At 37.1% G+C, this 17,500-nt stretch overlaps 1 protein-coding gene across 1 annotated transcript in view; it reads right to left on the reverse strand.

The window, feature by feature from the left end:
• LOC136837253 (monoglyceride lipase-like) overlaps positions 1-17,500 on the reverse strand; it is a 143,606-nt gene that overhangs the window by 3,984 nt on the left and 122,122 nt on the right. The window contains exon 3 of the mRNA XM_067101995.1: positions 122-258. Within this exon, the coding sequence (XP_066958096.1) occupies positions 122-258 (137 nt within the window). The remainder of the gene's footprint in view (positions 1-121; positions 259-17,500) is intronic.

The following is a 17,500-nucleotide window of genomic DNA, read 5'->3' on the forward strand; positions in this document are numbered from 1 at the left end:
TCAGCTCCAGCACAGCAAACAAAGTCAACCTCCTCCTAATGAAGCGAAAAATACCAAAAACTTTTCAAAAAGAAAATTTTCACGTAAACTATAAAAAAGTTAGAACAGAAGCATAACTCACCATAGAATGACCGACGATGAAGCAAGGAAGGCCGGGATATCCAGCCCTTACGTCATCGCAGTGTTTCAGCACATCCACCACGTAGTCGTCCACAGACTCCACGTAACCACGCACGCCTTCCGACCTGCCATGACCAGCTGGTCAAAGAATATAACAACAATAATAATACACCTACACAGAAGGCTCAACATCAGCGTGTGAAACCAACTACAAACACTGCATCGTTTGCACCTCTATCTTCTACACACACTCTTGTTTCATGGATAATTATCTTTACAAGGGTAAGTAAAGAAGTTTCAGGAATGTAGGTGAAGAATTTTTGCATAAACCCTCTTGAATAATCCGCCGACACTCCCAAGTCACGACTAGCACAAGACAAAGTCAGCCAGTTTATAAATCTGACTCAACCAAAGGCTGACTAGTTCAGTACGACCAGATGATTGACGAAATTTAGGCTGTCAAGTCAGGAACTGCGGTACATTCGGCTAATCACTACTTCTGACAGTGGAAAGAGGAGGTTGGAGTAGTTGGACAGCAAAACTGAAGAAAGGAAGAAAGGAAGAGGGAATGGAGGTAAGTAAAAGGCTCTAAAAAGTGGGTGCTGGTAGGGGGGCCAGAAGGGACGCTGCAGTGTAGTACTGTACCCCTACCGGGTCAAGTGCGATGTGGCTCATGGACTATTTTTGAAGAGAATATTTTTCATGATAGGTAAAGAGGTTCTCCTTCGGAAGGTAACATGAACAGACTGCAAAATTATGCATTTCAATTCAAATACGTGTTATCTCTCTCTCTCTCTCTCTCTCTCTCTCTCTCTCTCTCTCTCTCTCTCTCTCTCTCTCGTTATTCTTACCAGCAATTTTCAATCACAAAGTTTCCCTCCCAACGCAATGAGAGAGAGAGAGAGAGAGAGAGAGAGAGAGAGATCCTTCCTTTACCTCACATTCCGCCTCACTTCCTCACTTCACATCGATCCGATAATGTTAAGACAAATGGGCAGCATCGGAAAGTAACCTAACGGGGAGACTGATTGTGAATGGGTTATGGAAAGGGCGACTTATTTCGGGAATTCGGAGTCTTGTGCTAAAGTATGAAAGTTATATGAATAAATAAACGAGAGAGAGAGAGAGAGAGAACTGTGGTTTTTAAGTAGGGGTCTCTAATGTACACAGCCGAAAAACAGTATTTTCGAGGACACAGCACACACAAACATAGAGAAGAGAGAGAGAGAGAGAGAGAGAGAGAGAGGGACCGTCTCACAGCTCAGGCCAGGAAACTGCCTTGGATTTTCATGGAAAATCCAGTTTTAAGATTCATGAGTCATTACCTCAGGCAAATGCGGCACTGCATGTTTCCAAGATATTAAGTAATGGCTGCAAGTGTCTAGACTTAGTTTCACCTCGGTTTAAAAGACATTTTTACTCTGGTTTCATTTTGCAGACACAATAATCAAGAGAAGAATATTTACCTAGCATACGGAAAATATGATGTAAGTAAACTCGCAATAATATGAATAGGACTTTTGCCCTAATGTTTGTCTAAATCATCAATATCTATTTAGACGACAGGTATGGTCTACCTAAATTAATAAAAGTATTCCAATAGTGACAGAAACTTATTACCTTGTCTTTTAGCTATAACCAACCGTAGTAATCACGACTTAAACCATAGTTAGACATCCTACGTACCATCCCCCACAGGATTAATTTGAAGAGGAAACATTGCTATCGTTTCAAAGTCCTATAGTAGCTCTAGACTTATAAAGGGCTTGTTACTAGCTTTGTAAAGGCGACTCGATCCTCCAATAATGTTGTGGAGACATGCTTCTGTGCTTAGGAGAGGTTGTAATGCTATCTTAAACGCCATGACCTTTGACCTTCATATTTTTATTTACTTTACTGTAGTTTTATTTGTGGATGTCTCTTAGTTCTCTGTTTCTTATTTCTTACATTTTTTAATTTTCACATAAACCTCTTTTCACTTTATAAATATTGGAAAAGGTCTTATTTTATCCTCAACTTTAAAGAACGTGAATACTCATGGTCTTCAATAACAGTAATCGCATTAAATTACACGTAGTGCTTCTGTAATTTATTTATATTGAAGTTAATGGCATTGTTCGCAAATACCATCTTCTTGTCAAGACTTTGAACCAGTTTATACTTCGTTTTCTCTTCTGGCAAGCTTCTCAGGAATGAGAAAAAATTATTCAAGATTCTTTCCATTTCTTCTTTTCCTAGTCGACGGACCGTTTCCTCACTCTCGGTGGCGTCTTCAAGACTGGATTACAAACTGACATACATGTATCATGTATGTCAATTTGTAATCCAGTTCTGAAGACGCCGCCGAGAGGTGGGGAAACGGTCCGTCAACTAGAAAAATAATCTTAAACAATTTTTACTTATTCCTGAGAAGCTTGCCAGAAAAGAAAAAGAAGTATAGACTGATTCAAAGTCTTGATAAGATAGTATCTATGGAAAATGCCACTGACTTCAACCAGAAATTGCATAAGAGTAAATATGCCCCAATAGCAAAATATTTATTTTGGCCAGTGTAACGCATATAGTCTCCGGGTAACGCACTCCACATTTAACAACCACAATTAACAATCAGGAAAAGGCCGCACATTATACGGACAATACAGTTGCAAAATGACTTGCAAAATTACTTGAATACTGCCGTATTTGCGATGGTATACGAAAAACTGTCAAGTTTAAATGTAAACTTGTAACACGATATTGTTAAGAAGCAAAATAGTTCACTCATCAATGGATATTTCTCTCTCTCTCTCTCTCTCTCTCTCTCTCTCTCTCTCTCTCTCTCTCTCTCTCTCTCTCTCTCTCTCTCTCTCCAAAAATAGTACAGAGATTTATAAAAAAAATTATTATTTGAACTCCTTTTACACGTCTTTTCCTATCCCAATCCCCATGGAAGTAGTGCAAGGATTTACTAAGTCAATTTCTGTTCTGTGAAGAACAAATTAACGGATATGAAAACTTTGTCATCTTATTTAGAAACTTATTTATAGATACAACATATGTACCAAATCAATAGTTGCGCTGAAACGTGCGAGTCTAGTTTTACGAATACAATGAAGGAGGTTTTCCCTTAACTCGATAAAAATGATATAATCCAATTACTATGCAATAATCTCACACACATATATACAGTAAACCCCCGTATTCGCGGGGGATGCGTACTGCACCCCCCCACGAATAGCTAAAATCCGTGAATACTTAAAACCCCTCTAAAAACACTTAAAACTGCCTATTTTGATAGTTTAAACACAAGAAAAACCCTCTAAAAATGCTTATCCCTGAGTATTTTAATAATAGTTTTATCACAAAAAGTGCATTTAGTCATGAAAATGATATGAAAATACAGTAATTAGTGAATGTTTCTCAGTGAAAAATACCGCGAATGGGAGAATTTTCCGCGAATAATGGGTAGATACGTTCCACAGAGAAATCTGTGAATCGTGAGAATGCGAATACGGGTGGTTTACTATATATATATATATAATATAATATATATATATATATATATATATATATATATATATATATATATATATATATATATATATATATATATATATATATATATAATATATATATATACACACATATATACTGTATATTAGATAGATGGCTAAAGAGCATTAGTAGCATGTTTCGTAATTTAGAAACTTTACAAAAATATTTCAGCAAAACTGGGGATAAATTAAAGTGTACACACCCAGAAAAGCTCACACCCATGTATTTACACAATACATACATACATATATATACACAAATTACACACACACATATATATGTGTGTGTGTGTGTGAATATCTATATACATAAAACTTAAAGTGCTTTAAATATTTTTCCTACATAAAGACTTACATTGAGTCAACAGAGAGAGAGAGAGAGAGAGAAACTTCATCCCCAGCTCCCAATTCCTGAGTGGAAATGAAGGGGAACAAGGAAAATGACTTCTTAACGGGAACAACCATCTTAGGAGCGCCTGAAAAGTGTCCTGGTTTCATTATTAACCTTTACCTTATCCATACTTATAATGTTATTTCCTTTGCTTTTTGTAAATTGCCAAAAAGGCTTTTGACTTCGATTTCAAAATCAGAGGCCCAGGGATGAGCAAGAACGATGAAGTTTCCTCACATCACTGAAAGACTTGCGTTGTAAGTAAAAGAAAATTATAGCGACTTGAAACTCAGTAGAAACGAAGCGTTCTGGATCTTAGAGACATCTGGTACTTTATTATTATTATTATTATTATTATTATTATTATTATTAAATTATTATTATTATTTAGAGCATAAACCCTATTCATATAGAACACGCCCGCAGGGGCCACTGACTTTAAATTCAAGCTTCCAAAGAAAATGGTGTTCATTACGAAGAGGTGACAGAAGGTAGTAGGACATACAGAAAGAAAGGATCAGTTATTAGAAAAGAAAAAATAAATTAAATTATCTATTAATGTACTTAATAAAATTATTAATATACTATTTGAGATACAATTTTTTGAGGAAATCCACGAGCTCTCTCTGGATGAGGGGAGACAAAACTTATAATACAAATATAAATATATTTCAGAGTACAAAGTGAAAATTAAATTGATTTCATATGTGAGTGTGATTTTACGAAAATCAGATTTTAATAGAAAAGCAGGCCATGCCTAATAATGCAGTTTCATATCACAATCAAACCAATTTTTACGATTACAAATATCATGTGCAATATTGCAGTTTAACAGGATTATCATTTGAATGAATGTTCTAGGATGTTCTAGTAATGAGAGTCGAAGGCTGGAAATAGCAGAGTAGCAGAGTAAAGTCGCCCAAAAACAGTATTTAAGGTGTAGATTGAGGTTAAGGGTGGCGAACAACAACGGCGGAGATATGAAGTTATTTAAATTTCAGACCCACATGGGACTGATCCCGGTTTTTCAAATGAGAGGTCAAGGTGTTACCATTGATCCACACAGGTCATACGCTTTAAGCTTACCGTGCTCTAACTGTCAACCTTCATTTAAGAGCAAATCCTGCCGAGGCCAAGGCCTATGATAGTCCATATATGTGCCATTTTGGTCACGTTAATAATAATAATAATAATAAGTAGTAGTGGTAGTAGTAGTATTCCAAAAACAATAAAATCGGCTACAGTGATAATAATGATACTAATAATAACTTGCACTCTGGTTCAAACAAAAATCTTGCCAACTCCATTAGTGCTGGAAGCGGGCCAAGTGTGTGCGAGTGGGGAGATGGTGTGGTCGCCTTATGGGTGGGGTTGGGGGAGGGAGGGGAGGGGTGGACGGCCAGCGTCACATTTAAATCATCAAGACCAGAGAGAGACAAATGCAAAGTTAAGATACGGCGTAAGTGAAAGTTACGTAATGCTCTTCGCTCTGAAAGAGGCTCATCCTCTCCAGAATGAAAGGGCCACCGGATCTTGGAACATGAATAAGATCTCTTTCAAGGTTTTCGTTACTGAATTTTAGCCGTGATTAGTTCCTCCCCCCCCCCTCTCATATATATATGTATGTATGTATATATATATATATATATGTATGTATATATATATATATATATATATATATATATATATATATATATATATATATATATATATATATATATATATATGACTATGAAATGTTTTCTGTTGAAACAGAATTATATCTATATATATATATATATATATATAAATGTACAAAGTGAAATGTTTTCTTTGAAACCAACTCTCTCATCTTCAGGCAAGGGAGAGACAGCTAAAAACTCTGAAATATACTGTTAGTTAACTTTCTACATTTTCAGAGTTTTTACCAACTCTACTCTCTTCAGGCACACACACACACACACACACTCTGAAATATACTGTTAACTTTCTACATTTTATATATTTATATATATATATATATATATATAATACATACACATACACATACATATATATATATATACATATATATATATATATATATATATATATATATATATATATATATACATATATATATATATATATATATATATATATATATATATATATATATATATATATATATATATATATAAATCACACTTTTACCCTCAGCATATTTATATCTTACTGTATGGCCAGCTCTATGAGAGCTGTTAATCAGCTCAGTGGTCTGGTTAAACAATTTTATTAATAATAATAACAATATCTTACTGTAAGTAAAAACAGTCTATTGCCTTTCTCTAATAAGTGCTAGATATCTGCCTGTCTGCCAAAACCGTTCAAATTAATCATTGTCTACACTGTCTGTTTGTGTGCCTGTCCGTATGCCTGCCATTCTTACTATAATCCAAACATTCTCTCTCTCTCTCTCTCTCTCTCTCTCTCTCTCTCTCTCTCTCTCTCTCTCTCTCTCTCTCTCTCTCTCTCTCTCTTGTCGAACACACAACAGCACGTTAGTCTCACCTCGTCTATTTGTCAGATTTAACCTTACAAGGTAAGAGAATCTCACTTCAAAGAGAGAGAGAATTTCAAAATTAATCATAATTATAAACAAAATCTTGACTGACATACGACAACTAAGGCACCTAACAACGAGACTTGAAAACCAATTTTCTCCACAGAAAATAGACGTCACGCTCATGTAAATCTAACACGAAAAACTGTTGAATGTCAACAACCTAAGCTCGACATAATGAGCTAATATGGTAAATACGACCAATGTCATTCGATCATGTACTGCTGCAATGACATTTTCATACCATTACAAAATCTTTAATGGTGTAATGAAGAACGTATTTCATCGATTATAGCAAATATGTTAAATTTTCCCCTTGCAAAATTCGTCATGATTCAAGCATCACTAAATGTTCTTTACTGATTTTAACGTTAAATCGCATCTATAAAATGTATAACGTATCGACAAGTTAATACCCGCGGGAAAAGGAAACGCGAGCTCCGAATATGACAGAATGACGAAACATCTCTTCAACGAAGGCTAATGTCTCAATTCCCAGATCAGAGGCTCATATCGAAAACGCCAACTTTTTTTCTGGCTTTAAAATAAAAAGATTCCAAATCAGAATATCTTTTTCAGGATCTGGGGAAAAGATAGGACTTGTTTTTTGGAATGGAACGGTATATAAAATTTAGGCCACACGCCAAGTGCTGGGACCTATGAGGGCATTCAGGGCTGAAAGGGAAATGGATAGTAAGAAGATTTTAAAGGTGTAACAGGAAGAAAACCTCGTAGTTGCACTATGAAACAACTGTAGGAGAGGGTGGAAAGTGAGATGGAAGAAAGATAATATGAACGGATGTACAGTAAAAGGAATGAAAGGGGTTGCAGCTAGGGGCCGAAGGGACGTTGCAAAGAACCTTAAGCAATGCCTACAGAGCAACGCGTCAGGTGCACTGGCGGCACTATCCCCCTCCGGGATTCGGTATCTAGGAAAAAGATGGGACTTGTAATCTGTGAAACTCGTAATACATAAAATGGGAAAATCGAAGCCTTATCAATAATCTCCCCCGATATTTTTTAATAATTTAACAATATGGCAAAGGGCAGTTTCATTCTGACTGAGAATAAAATTTCAAGACGCTTTCGATAAGGCAAGACACACTGATACACACACTGGAACACAAGGCCTTCATAAAAATGGAATTTTCAGGTGAATAATTTTCAAACTGGAGGTTATCTGTTAGATCAAATTCTTTTTAAAGATTGCAAGTACAAGCTGAATGCATACACACAAAAATTCAATTATATGTACCAAATTCCCCACACAACAAACCTTCAATATGCAGACAGAATGGCGATGAAAATTTGTTGAAAATTATATATGCAATAAATGCACGGAATACATGACTTAGATGAACAGTGTTCGGGCAAAGTAAATATAATATAAAGAAGGATTCTCATGCAAGAAAAGTACACTTGTGAAAACTGCATCCATCATCTTTCGGCTGCTGCTCTGTATCTCCTTCAACTTCACCTCTGCAACATCTTTGATGGACTTTCATTAGTGTATCTTTTTTTATTGGAATCCTTTGTTTTCCACAAGCACGCACGCACACAATATATATTATATATGTATACATATTTATAATATAATACACATACATACATATACAGATATATATATATATTATATATATATGTATATATATACACATACATATACATGTGTGTGTGTGTGTGTGTAAATTTTAGACGCTTCGCTTAACGGGGGTGTTTCTAGAGAGAGAGAGAGAGAGAGAGAGAGAGAGAGAGAGAGAGAGAGAGAGAGAGAGAGAGAGAGAGAGAGAGTTAGTTCATTGTAAACCGCTGAATCATGGGTGAATCATTAAAATAAACACGCGAAAAAATTAAAAGACGAAGCATGCGGAACGTGCATTGATGAATACTAATTATAGGAACGGAAGTAACTGTTCAGTGAATGATGTCACTATGTGCATCAGTTCTACATCCATAAATATTATAAGTTACGAAAATATACATTTTACACATTCGAAGTAGGGGGGAAAAAAAGACAGGGGCACAGTGGGGGGAGAGGAGGAAAAGTAACGGAACACCTCATTCACGAAGATGACTGATAGAAGGTGACAGGTAAAGAAATGGATCGTGAAATGTAAAAAAAAAATACATTAATATAAAATGGAAGTACGAAAGACCGAAAAAATAAATAAACCAAGAGAATGTGAAATGGAGAAAAGGAAAAACAGATTGTCAGGAACACGCACAACGGAAGGCTGATAAGCGAAGACGGGGAAAAGGCAGAAAATGGATAAATTCGTGGAGGAGGAGGAGCGGGCAATATGCAAAACGAATGGAAATGAGGGTAAAGGACGGAAGAAAGGGAAGAGAAGAGAAGCAGGGAGACTGAAAAGAGAATGGAAAATCAAGGAAAATTTCGCGTCACAGCTGAGGGTGACGACGGAATGGTGACAAATGAAGCCAGGACAGCGCCGAGCCAAGCAGGGAGGAGGGAGGGAGGGAAGGAGGGAGCGGAGACTCTGCAACATATTCGGCAGGGAATTGGACGCGATTAAAGAGACTGATCGTCTTATCAGGGAGACTTCAACCCAATTACCGAGCCCTTTCCCTATTCAATTTCCCCTGCATAAATCGAAAAGGAAACTACTCAGTCGCACGGCCGGATTTTCATTTTTTCCTCTCCAATGTATTCTTCTTTTTTTTCATTGCTCTTTTCTCAAGCGCAGACTTTATACAGAAGACAGGACGAAACATCTCTGGCGTTAACAGCCACAAAATGTATATGAAAAAAAGTTAAGTATACCTTAGTTTAACCAGACCACTGGGTTGATTAACAGCTCTCCTAGGGCTGCCCCGAAGGATTAGACTTATTTTACGTGGCTAAGCACCAATTGGTTACCTAGCAACGGGACCTACAGCTTATTGTGGAATCCGAACCACATTATAGCGAGAAATGAATTTCTATCACCAGAAATAAATTCCTCTAATTCTTCATTGGCCGGCCGGAGACTCGAACTCGGGCCTAGCAGAGTGCTAGCCGAGAACTCTACCGACTCGTCCAACGAGGAACTTACAAAATGTATATGAAGTTACGTTCGCGCTTATAGTTACATACAAAGTGTATGAAGTTATATACACGTGCATGAAGTTACATAAACGTGTATGAAGTTACATACACGTTTTTAAAGTTACATACACGTGTATGAAGTTATATAAACGTATATGAAGTTACATATACGTTTTTAAAGTTACATACACGTGTATGAAGTTACATAAGCGTATATGAAGTTACAGGGGCGTTTTTAAAGTTACATAAACGTGTATAAAGTTACACAAACGTGTGTGAAGTTACATTCACGTTTTTAAAGTTACATAAACGTGTATGAAGCTACACAAACGTGTATGAATTTACATAGTGTATTTGAAGTTACATGTGTGTATGAAGTTACATCCATGTGTATGAAGTTACATACGTTTATGAGTTGCAAGTGTATGCAGTTACATACAGCTATTTATGTTAACTACGTTCACTGATATATAAACATCCTTGTGCCGCATTTTACAATCATCGAGAGAGAGAGACACACACACACACACACACAAACACAAGAGGTGTTCGAAAAAGCTGATGAGTTCAACTTCCAAGTAAAATGACTGACGCAATACACTGGCAAAAATCCTGCCCTCAGACCTTCGAAACTGAAATATCTCATTACTTCTGTTCTCTGTTTAATTGTGGAATGGAATGGAATATAGCATTTAGGCCAAAGGCCAAGCGCTGGGAACTATGAGGTCATTCAGCGCTGAATGGCAAACTGTGAGTAGAAAGGTTTGAAAGTTGTATAACAGGAGGAAAACCTCGCACATAAACTATGAAACAATTGTTAGGAGACGGTGGAAAGCAAATGGAAAAAAGAGAATTGGAACGGAGGTAAAGTATAAGGAATGAAAGGGACTGCAGCTAGAGGCCGAAGGGACGCTGCTAAGAACCTTAAGTAATGCCTACAGTGCACCGAGTGAAGTGCACTGACGGCACTACCCACTATGGGATCTGTTTAACTGTAATAATTTTCTTCTCTTTTCCATTTCGGTTTTGGGCAAGAACACTTTTGTGAATTCCACCGAGAAGCTCTGCTTGTCGGTAAGAGCCGCCGGAAACTCTGAAGTAATTTCTAATTTCTATTTTATATATATTCATAAATATGCATGGGTAGAGTATGAATATGGCAGTGACCGTTGAGCTTTTATTTCTCTGGAGCCACCTGCTGCTAGGGGGGTATGACTTACTGTTACCTCAACATATACATATTTATATGTACATATATATAAGTATACTGTATATATATATATATATATATATATATATATATATATATATATATATAATCGTGGCAACGTACGTCAGGCAACACTTGGCAACAATGTAGGCAACAAGAAGGCGATCTTTGGTTGGCGACAAAGAAAATGTCTCAAAAAAACATTTGGCCACTCTGAGGAAAATATCTCGCAAAACAATATTTGACAGAACTGCAACTTATACTTGAAAATTTATAACAATTATTTGGTAACGGTTACTTCACTGTTATTTCCCGGTGGCATTAGATTTACAAAGTAATGTCGCTTTGGTCGAGCACAGCATTTTTAAATTCTGAAATGAGAATTCCATTCAGCGAGAACTGGTTCTATTATTCTAAGTCTCCTTTCTATCAAATATCGCTTTGCAGCTGGGCGAATCAACCATGCACACACTCGAGTGGGCCAGACTCACTCAAAGTCGGTGACAGCTCCCAAAATTAAATTAATGGTCCCATTTCCAAAACTCGGAAGTGATTACTGTAACGTCAGTTTGCACATTTTCAGTTTTCCATTCTGTGCTGCCAATGTATTTATTTCTGCTTGCAAGAATAGACATTGCTATTTAAAATAATGTATAGAAAATTACAATGATCGACTTTTTGGTCAGGTTAGCAGATTTCACCCAAGCAGAGAGAAAGAGAAGCATGACCAATGCCAGAAGAAAACAGTAATCACAATGTGAATGACTGCTGTGACGTCAAACCCTTTCGAAAACTTAACATATTTCTAGCAACCAGAAACGGTTAGCTGGAGGTGACAAAAGAAATCTTCCTGGTTCAGAGTCGAGATAACCTCAAGTCTGACTTTCTCTGTAGCAGTAATTGTGGAGTGGAATATGAAATTTAAGTCTAAGAGGTCAATCAGCATTGAAAGAGAAATTGAGAGTAAAGAAGATTTTAAAGGCGTAACAGGAGGAAAACATGACAGTTGCACTATAAAACAATTGTTATGAAAGGGTGGAAAGTAAGATGGAAGAAAGAGAATATCAACGAAGGTATAGCAAAAGGAATGAAAAAGGCTGAAGCAAGAGGCCGAACGGACGCTGCAAAGAACCTCAAGTAATGCCTACAGTGCACCGCGCGTGGGCGGCAGCAATTGCGAAATTTGCCTACCCAAATCCACGGCAATCATGCGCATATATTCGGCTGCCTAAGAACATCAAGAACAAGGCTGAGCAAACCAACCACTCCAAAATTACATTTCTATCTCTGAAAATCTGATCACTCGCTCCCAGTGACAAGACTCAAATTTCATACAAATTTCATAAAAATTTAAGATAACTTTTTTTGGTGAAATCCTCCACAGAAGCAGTTAAACAGACAAAAAATCACAAACGTAAACCGACCAGAATATATAATCTCCTTGGGGGGGGGGTAAGAAACCTAGAAAGTTATAATGCAAACAACTTTAAGGCAAGCTGTGACTGACCATCGGGACACTTGATTCAAAGATATGGAATGGAATGGAACATAGAATTTAGGCCAAAGGTCAAGCTCTGGGACCTATGAGGTCATCAGCGGTGAAGGGGAAATTGAGAATAGAAAGGTTTAAAAGGTGTAAGAGGAGAAAAACCTCGCAGTTGCATCATGAAACAATTGTTAGGAGAGGGTGAAAAATAATATGGAAGAAAGATAATATGAACGGAGGTATAGTGAAAGGAATGTAAGGGGTTGCAGTTACTAGCCGAAGGGACGCTGCAAAGAACCTTACTGAATGCCTACAGTGCACCTTGCGCACTACCCCCTTAAGGGAAATTCATAGATATCGCTGAGAGTTACGATCTAAGAGCACTATTGCCAAGTTCTCTAACGCGTTTCTAAAACATATAATTCCACCGGTATTTTGCTTGGACAGTTTTCCATTCATCAGTGAATCAACACATTTCATCAAGTTAACACTTATAATGTAGAAAAATATCCACAACAATTTTCCATATGTGCAACCATCTGTATATACATACATACATACATACACACACACAATATATATATATATATATATATATATATATATATATATATATATATATATATAAATATCTCTCTCTCTCTCTCTCTCTCTCTCTCTCTCTCTCTCTCTCTCTCTCTCTCTCTCTCTCTCTCTCTATATATATATATATATATATATATATATATATATATATATATATATATATATATATATATATATATAAACATATATTTAATGTACATATATAAATATATATACACATGTATATACATATATATTATACATATATACATACGTGTGTGTATGTTTGTAGTATGAGTTGCCGCATCCATACCAACGTGCGGTCACTAGACAATGTTTTGACCTTGCGGATAGGAATCATTAATTACCAGTTTGAAAAAAAGAGAGAGGCAAACGCCGGGAATGCTTTGATTGGGAAGCTTTTGAAAGCGATGAAAGCCTCGTAGCTTGACCTTGACCGGAATTACACAAAGAAAAATAGACAGAAAGTTGCTGCTTTAATCTACGGGGCCGGAAGAGAAAACGTTAACAACTACTCAAACGTTTCGTTCTGCTCTCTTCCACTGCCGTGTTTCCTGTAGTCTAGGATATTTGATAATCACAATTCTTCCCTCCTTTCTTATTCATTCTATGTACTCAATCTGCATCAAGTCATACTCCTGTGTCACTTTTTAAAAACGTTGTGTTGAAATCTCCAAGTTTACACGGGTCACATTCGTATGTCACTTTTTAAAAACGTCCTCCAGACATCTTCCACTTTTCAAAAGTTACTTCCGTATGTCACTTTTTAAAAAAGTTCTCTAGAAATCTCCAAGTTTTCTAAAGTCACATTCCTAAGCCTTTGAAAAAAGTCCTCTAGAAATCTTCCAGTTTTACAAAAGTCACATACGTATGTCACTTTTTAAAAATTTCCTCTAGAAATATTCCAGGTTTCCAAAAGTCACATTCGTATGTCTCTTAAAAACGTTTTCTAGACATCTCCCAGTTTTATACAAAGTCACAGTCGCGGTTCATTTTTTAAAAACGTTCTCGAGAAATCTTCCAGTTTTCAAAAGTTACTTCCGTATGTCGCATTTTAAAAACGTCGTCCAGAAATCTTTGTTATACAGACGCCACATTCGTATGTTGCCTTTCAAAACGGTCTCTAGAAATCTAAATTTTCAGAAGTCACATTCTTATGTCACCTATGAAAAACGTTCCCTGGGAATATTAGTTTTACAAGAGCCATATTCATATGTCACTTTTTAAAAAAGTTTTCTAGAATTCAAGTTTTCAAAAAAAGTAACATTCTCTAAAAATCTTCAAGTCTTACAAGTCACATTCCTCTGTCACCTTTCAAAAACGTTTTCCAGAAACCTTCATGTTAGCAAAGGTTACATTCGTATGTCACTCTTTAAAAAATGTTCTCCAGAAATCTTAATTTCCAAGAGTCACATTCATACGTTACCTTTTAAAAATGGTCTCTAGAAATCTTCAAGTTTCCAAGAGTCACATTCGTTTGTCACCCTTTAAAAACGTTGCCTAAATATTTCAGTTTTCAGGAGTCACATTCGTGTGTCACTTTTCAAAAACGTTTTCCAGAAATCTTCACGTTTTCAAAAGCCACGTTCCTATTTCACCTTTTACAAACGTTCTCAAGAAATCTCCGAGTTTTCAGAAGTCAAATTCGTTTGCTATAACTGAAAAACGTTCTCTAGAAATCATCCATTTTACAAAAGCCACATTCGTATGTCACCTTTTAAAATCGTTGCTTAAAAATTTTTGTTTTCAAAAGTCACATTCGTGTGTCACTTTTCTAAAATGTTCTCTGGAATCTTCAAATCTTCAGAGGTCACATTTTAAAAACGTTCTCCAGAAATCTTCAAATTTTCAAAAGTCACCTTTTAAAAATATTCTCAAGCAATCTTCAGGTTATCTATAGCCACATTCGTATTCACCTTTTAATAACGTTCTCAAGCAATGTTCAAGATTTCAAAAGTCTCATTTTAAAAACTTTCTCTAGAAATCTTCAAGTTTTAATTAATCTTTACACCTGTTTACTACCTCTCGTTTTTAAAGGTCGTTCATTCCCTTTTTAGTTTTCTGTAAAAGAAAACTATTGTGCCGGCTTTGTCTGTCCGTCGACACTTTATTCTCTCCGTACTTTTTCTGTCTCCCCTTCAGATCTTAAAAACTATTGAGGCTAGAGGGCTGCAAACTGGTATGTTGATCATCCACCCTCCAATCATCAAACATACCAAAGTGCAGCCCTCTAGCCTCAGTAGTTTTTATTTTATTTAAGATTAAATTTAACCATAACCGCGCATCTGGCAACTACATAGGACAGGCCACCACCGGGCCGTGGTTAAAGATTTATGGACCGCGGCTCATACAGCATTATACCGATACCACCGAAAGATAAGATCTATTTTTGGTGGTCTTGATTATACGATGTACAGAAAACTCGATTGCGCCGAAGAAACTTCGGCGCATTTTTTACTTGTTTACCTATTTTCCCTCCCCAGTCAGTCTTAGCTCGTCATTCGTTCCTGCAATATCGTTTCGTTTATTTTCCTTATCCTTCACATTCGTGACTCCTCCTCCTCCTCCTCCTCCTCCTACTTGTTAGTTCCGAATTTTACTCCATTTCTTCATTTATGGTCTTGTTTTCCTTGTCTTCTGGGTTCCTTCTTCGTCCACGTTTTATGATCGTCGTTTGTTTGTCCCCTAACCTTTTTCCCTTCTCTTGTTTGCTGATTCTGTTCTCTCTGTTCTTTGGTTTTATTTCTTCATTTTTATCCTTTCCCCAGTGTCTCCTATTATTTGTTTTTCTCACGATCTTCCTTTTAGTTCTTCCTTCTTTCCTTTTTACTCTTAACAATTTCTTCCCAATCTTCTATGGCCTCGTGTGCTTACTGCTCTCCTATTCTCCCTATTTTTCTTCTCTTCATTTTCCTTCTCCCTTCCTATCTTCCACTGCTTCTTGTTCCAACTTCTCTCATAAACCCTTGCCTCCAAGGTTCCCCTCTACTTCCTGTATCTTCACCTCTTGCAAATCCCTCTTCTTCGTATCTTTCCTTTTATTGGTGTCTCCTCCCACTTTATCTCCTCCTTATCTTCACAGTTATTTCTCCTTTTACACCTTTTCTAAGATTTCCCTGCTATTTCTTCTTCTCTTATCCTTCCTTTTTAAAGCTCTTCTTCCTTCATTTCTCCTTCCCTTCCACGTTCCTCCTCCAGCATCTTTTCCCACCCAATTTTCTTCCTTGCCATCCTTACCAAAACAGCAATCGCGCGTTACCGCAGTGCCATCAATGCCACCCCCTCCAGAGGACCTCCCTCTCGCCATTCCCACCTCCCTTTCCCTCACATTCCAGCTCTGGTGCAAGAAAATGCAAAGCCGCTTCGCCTCCGTAAGAATAACCAGAAGCCTTTCTGCCGGGACTCCCGCCTCCATCGACAACGACCGTCCAATTTCCTTCCTTGGCTGGCTGGCATCCAATGGCAGAATTAATAAAGCGTTTTCTGTATACGACGACTGGCATTCCCATATTTACGCAACCAGAGCGCTTCATGTCCCGTAGCGGGAATGTGATAGCCCTTATTGCCACTCAGTGTCACAACCGATCTCCTCCTCCTCCTCATCCTCCTCCCCTCCTCCCCTCCCCTCCTCCTCCCCTCTTCTTCTTCTTCTTCTTCTTCTTCTTCTTCTTCTTCTTCTTCTTCTTCTTCTTCTTCTTCTTCCCCGGCGCCATCGCACTCGACGAGGGCACCTTTCCTGCCGCTAGTGGCGCGACGTATAGGGATCTTCAGTCGACAGCGAACGGAACGTTGTAAACAAAGAAACGCCGGAAGACAAAACATGAAAACAAAATCAATAAATACAATACAGCTGAGAAGTGGGCGCAGATGTCAGTGACTGACGATCAAGGGCTTCATGCATACCTCAAAATGTATCCATGAATGTCTCAGGTTAGCAAGAAAGGCTTAACTTTTCAGGTACACTAGTCAAAATCATGTTCATTTGCTGTAAGAAGCCCTCCTACGATGGAAAAAGGAAAGCAAATCAGTAAAGACATCAACAATACCAAAAGTCAATGTTTTTGGCGGATGGACAGTAATACTATGCTAAGGAATCAAATCAATCTAAACATGGAATAATGAATACAGGTCTAACAAAATTTGGAAAAGGTCGGAGAACAAGAGGTAAAAAAAAAAAAAAAAAAAATATTTGCCAATAGTGACGCAATATATATTTTTCGGTTTCCGGTATCAGAAATCGACAGTATTCCAGGCAGTCCAATAAAAAAGGAAAGAGAGAGGAAAACAATATTGACAGATAGCAAAGGTTACGTCATGACATCTTTAGTTATGCTTTTTCTTTTTGAATGCAAAGGTCAATGGGACACGCAACCAAATGCTTTCTACTAGCCCAGGCTCAAAGAGAAAAAGCAAAATTGTAATGAAATACAAAAAGTGAACCGAAATACTAGGGAGAAAACATAGTAATATGGAGAGTTTGCCCTAATAAAGACAAGTAAGTAAAAAAGGCAATGATTTTCAGAATGTCAGCAAGGCTATACTCTCAGG

Source organism: Macrobrachium rosenbergii, chromosome 4 (genome assembly GCF_040412425.1).
Source record: "Macrobrachium rosenbergii isolate ZJJX-2024 chromosome 4, ASM4041242v1, whole genome shotgun sequence".
NCBI lineage: Eukaryota > Metazoa > Arthropoda > Malacostraca > Decapoda > Palaemonidae > Macrobrachium > Macrobrachium rosenbergii.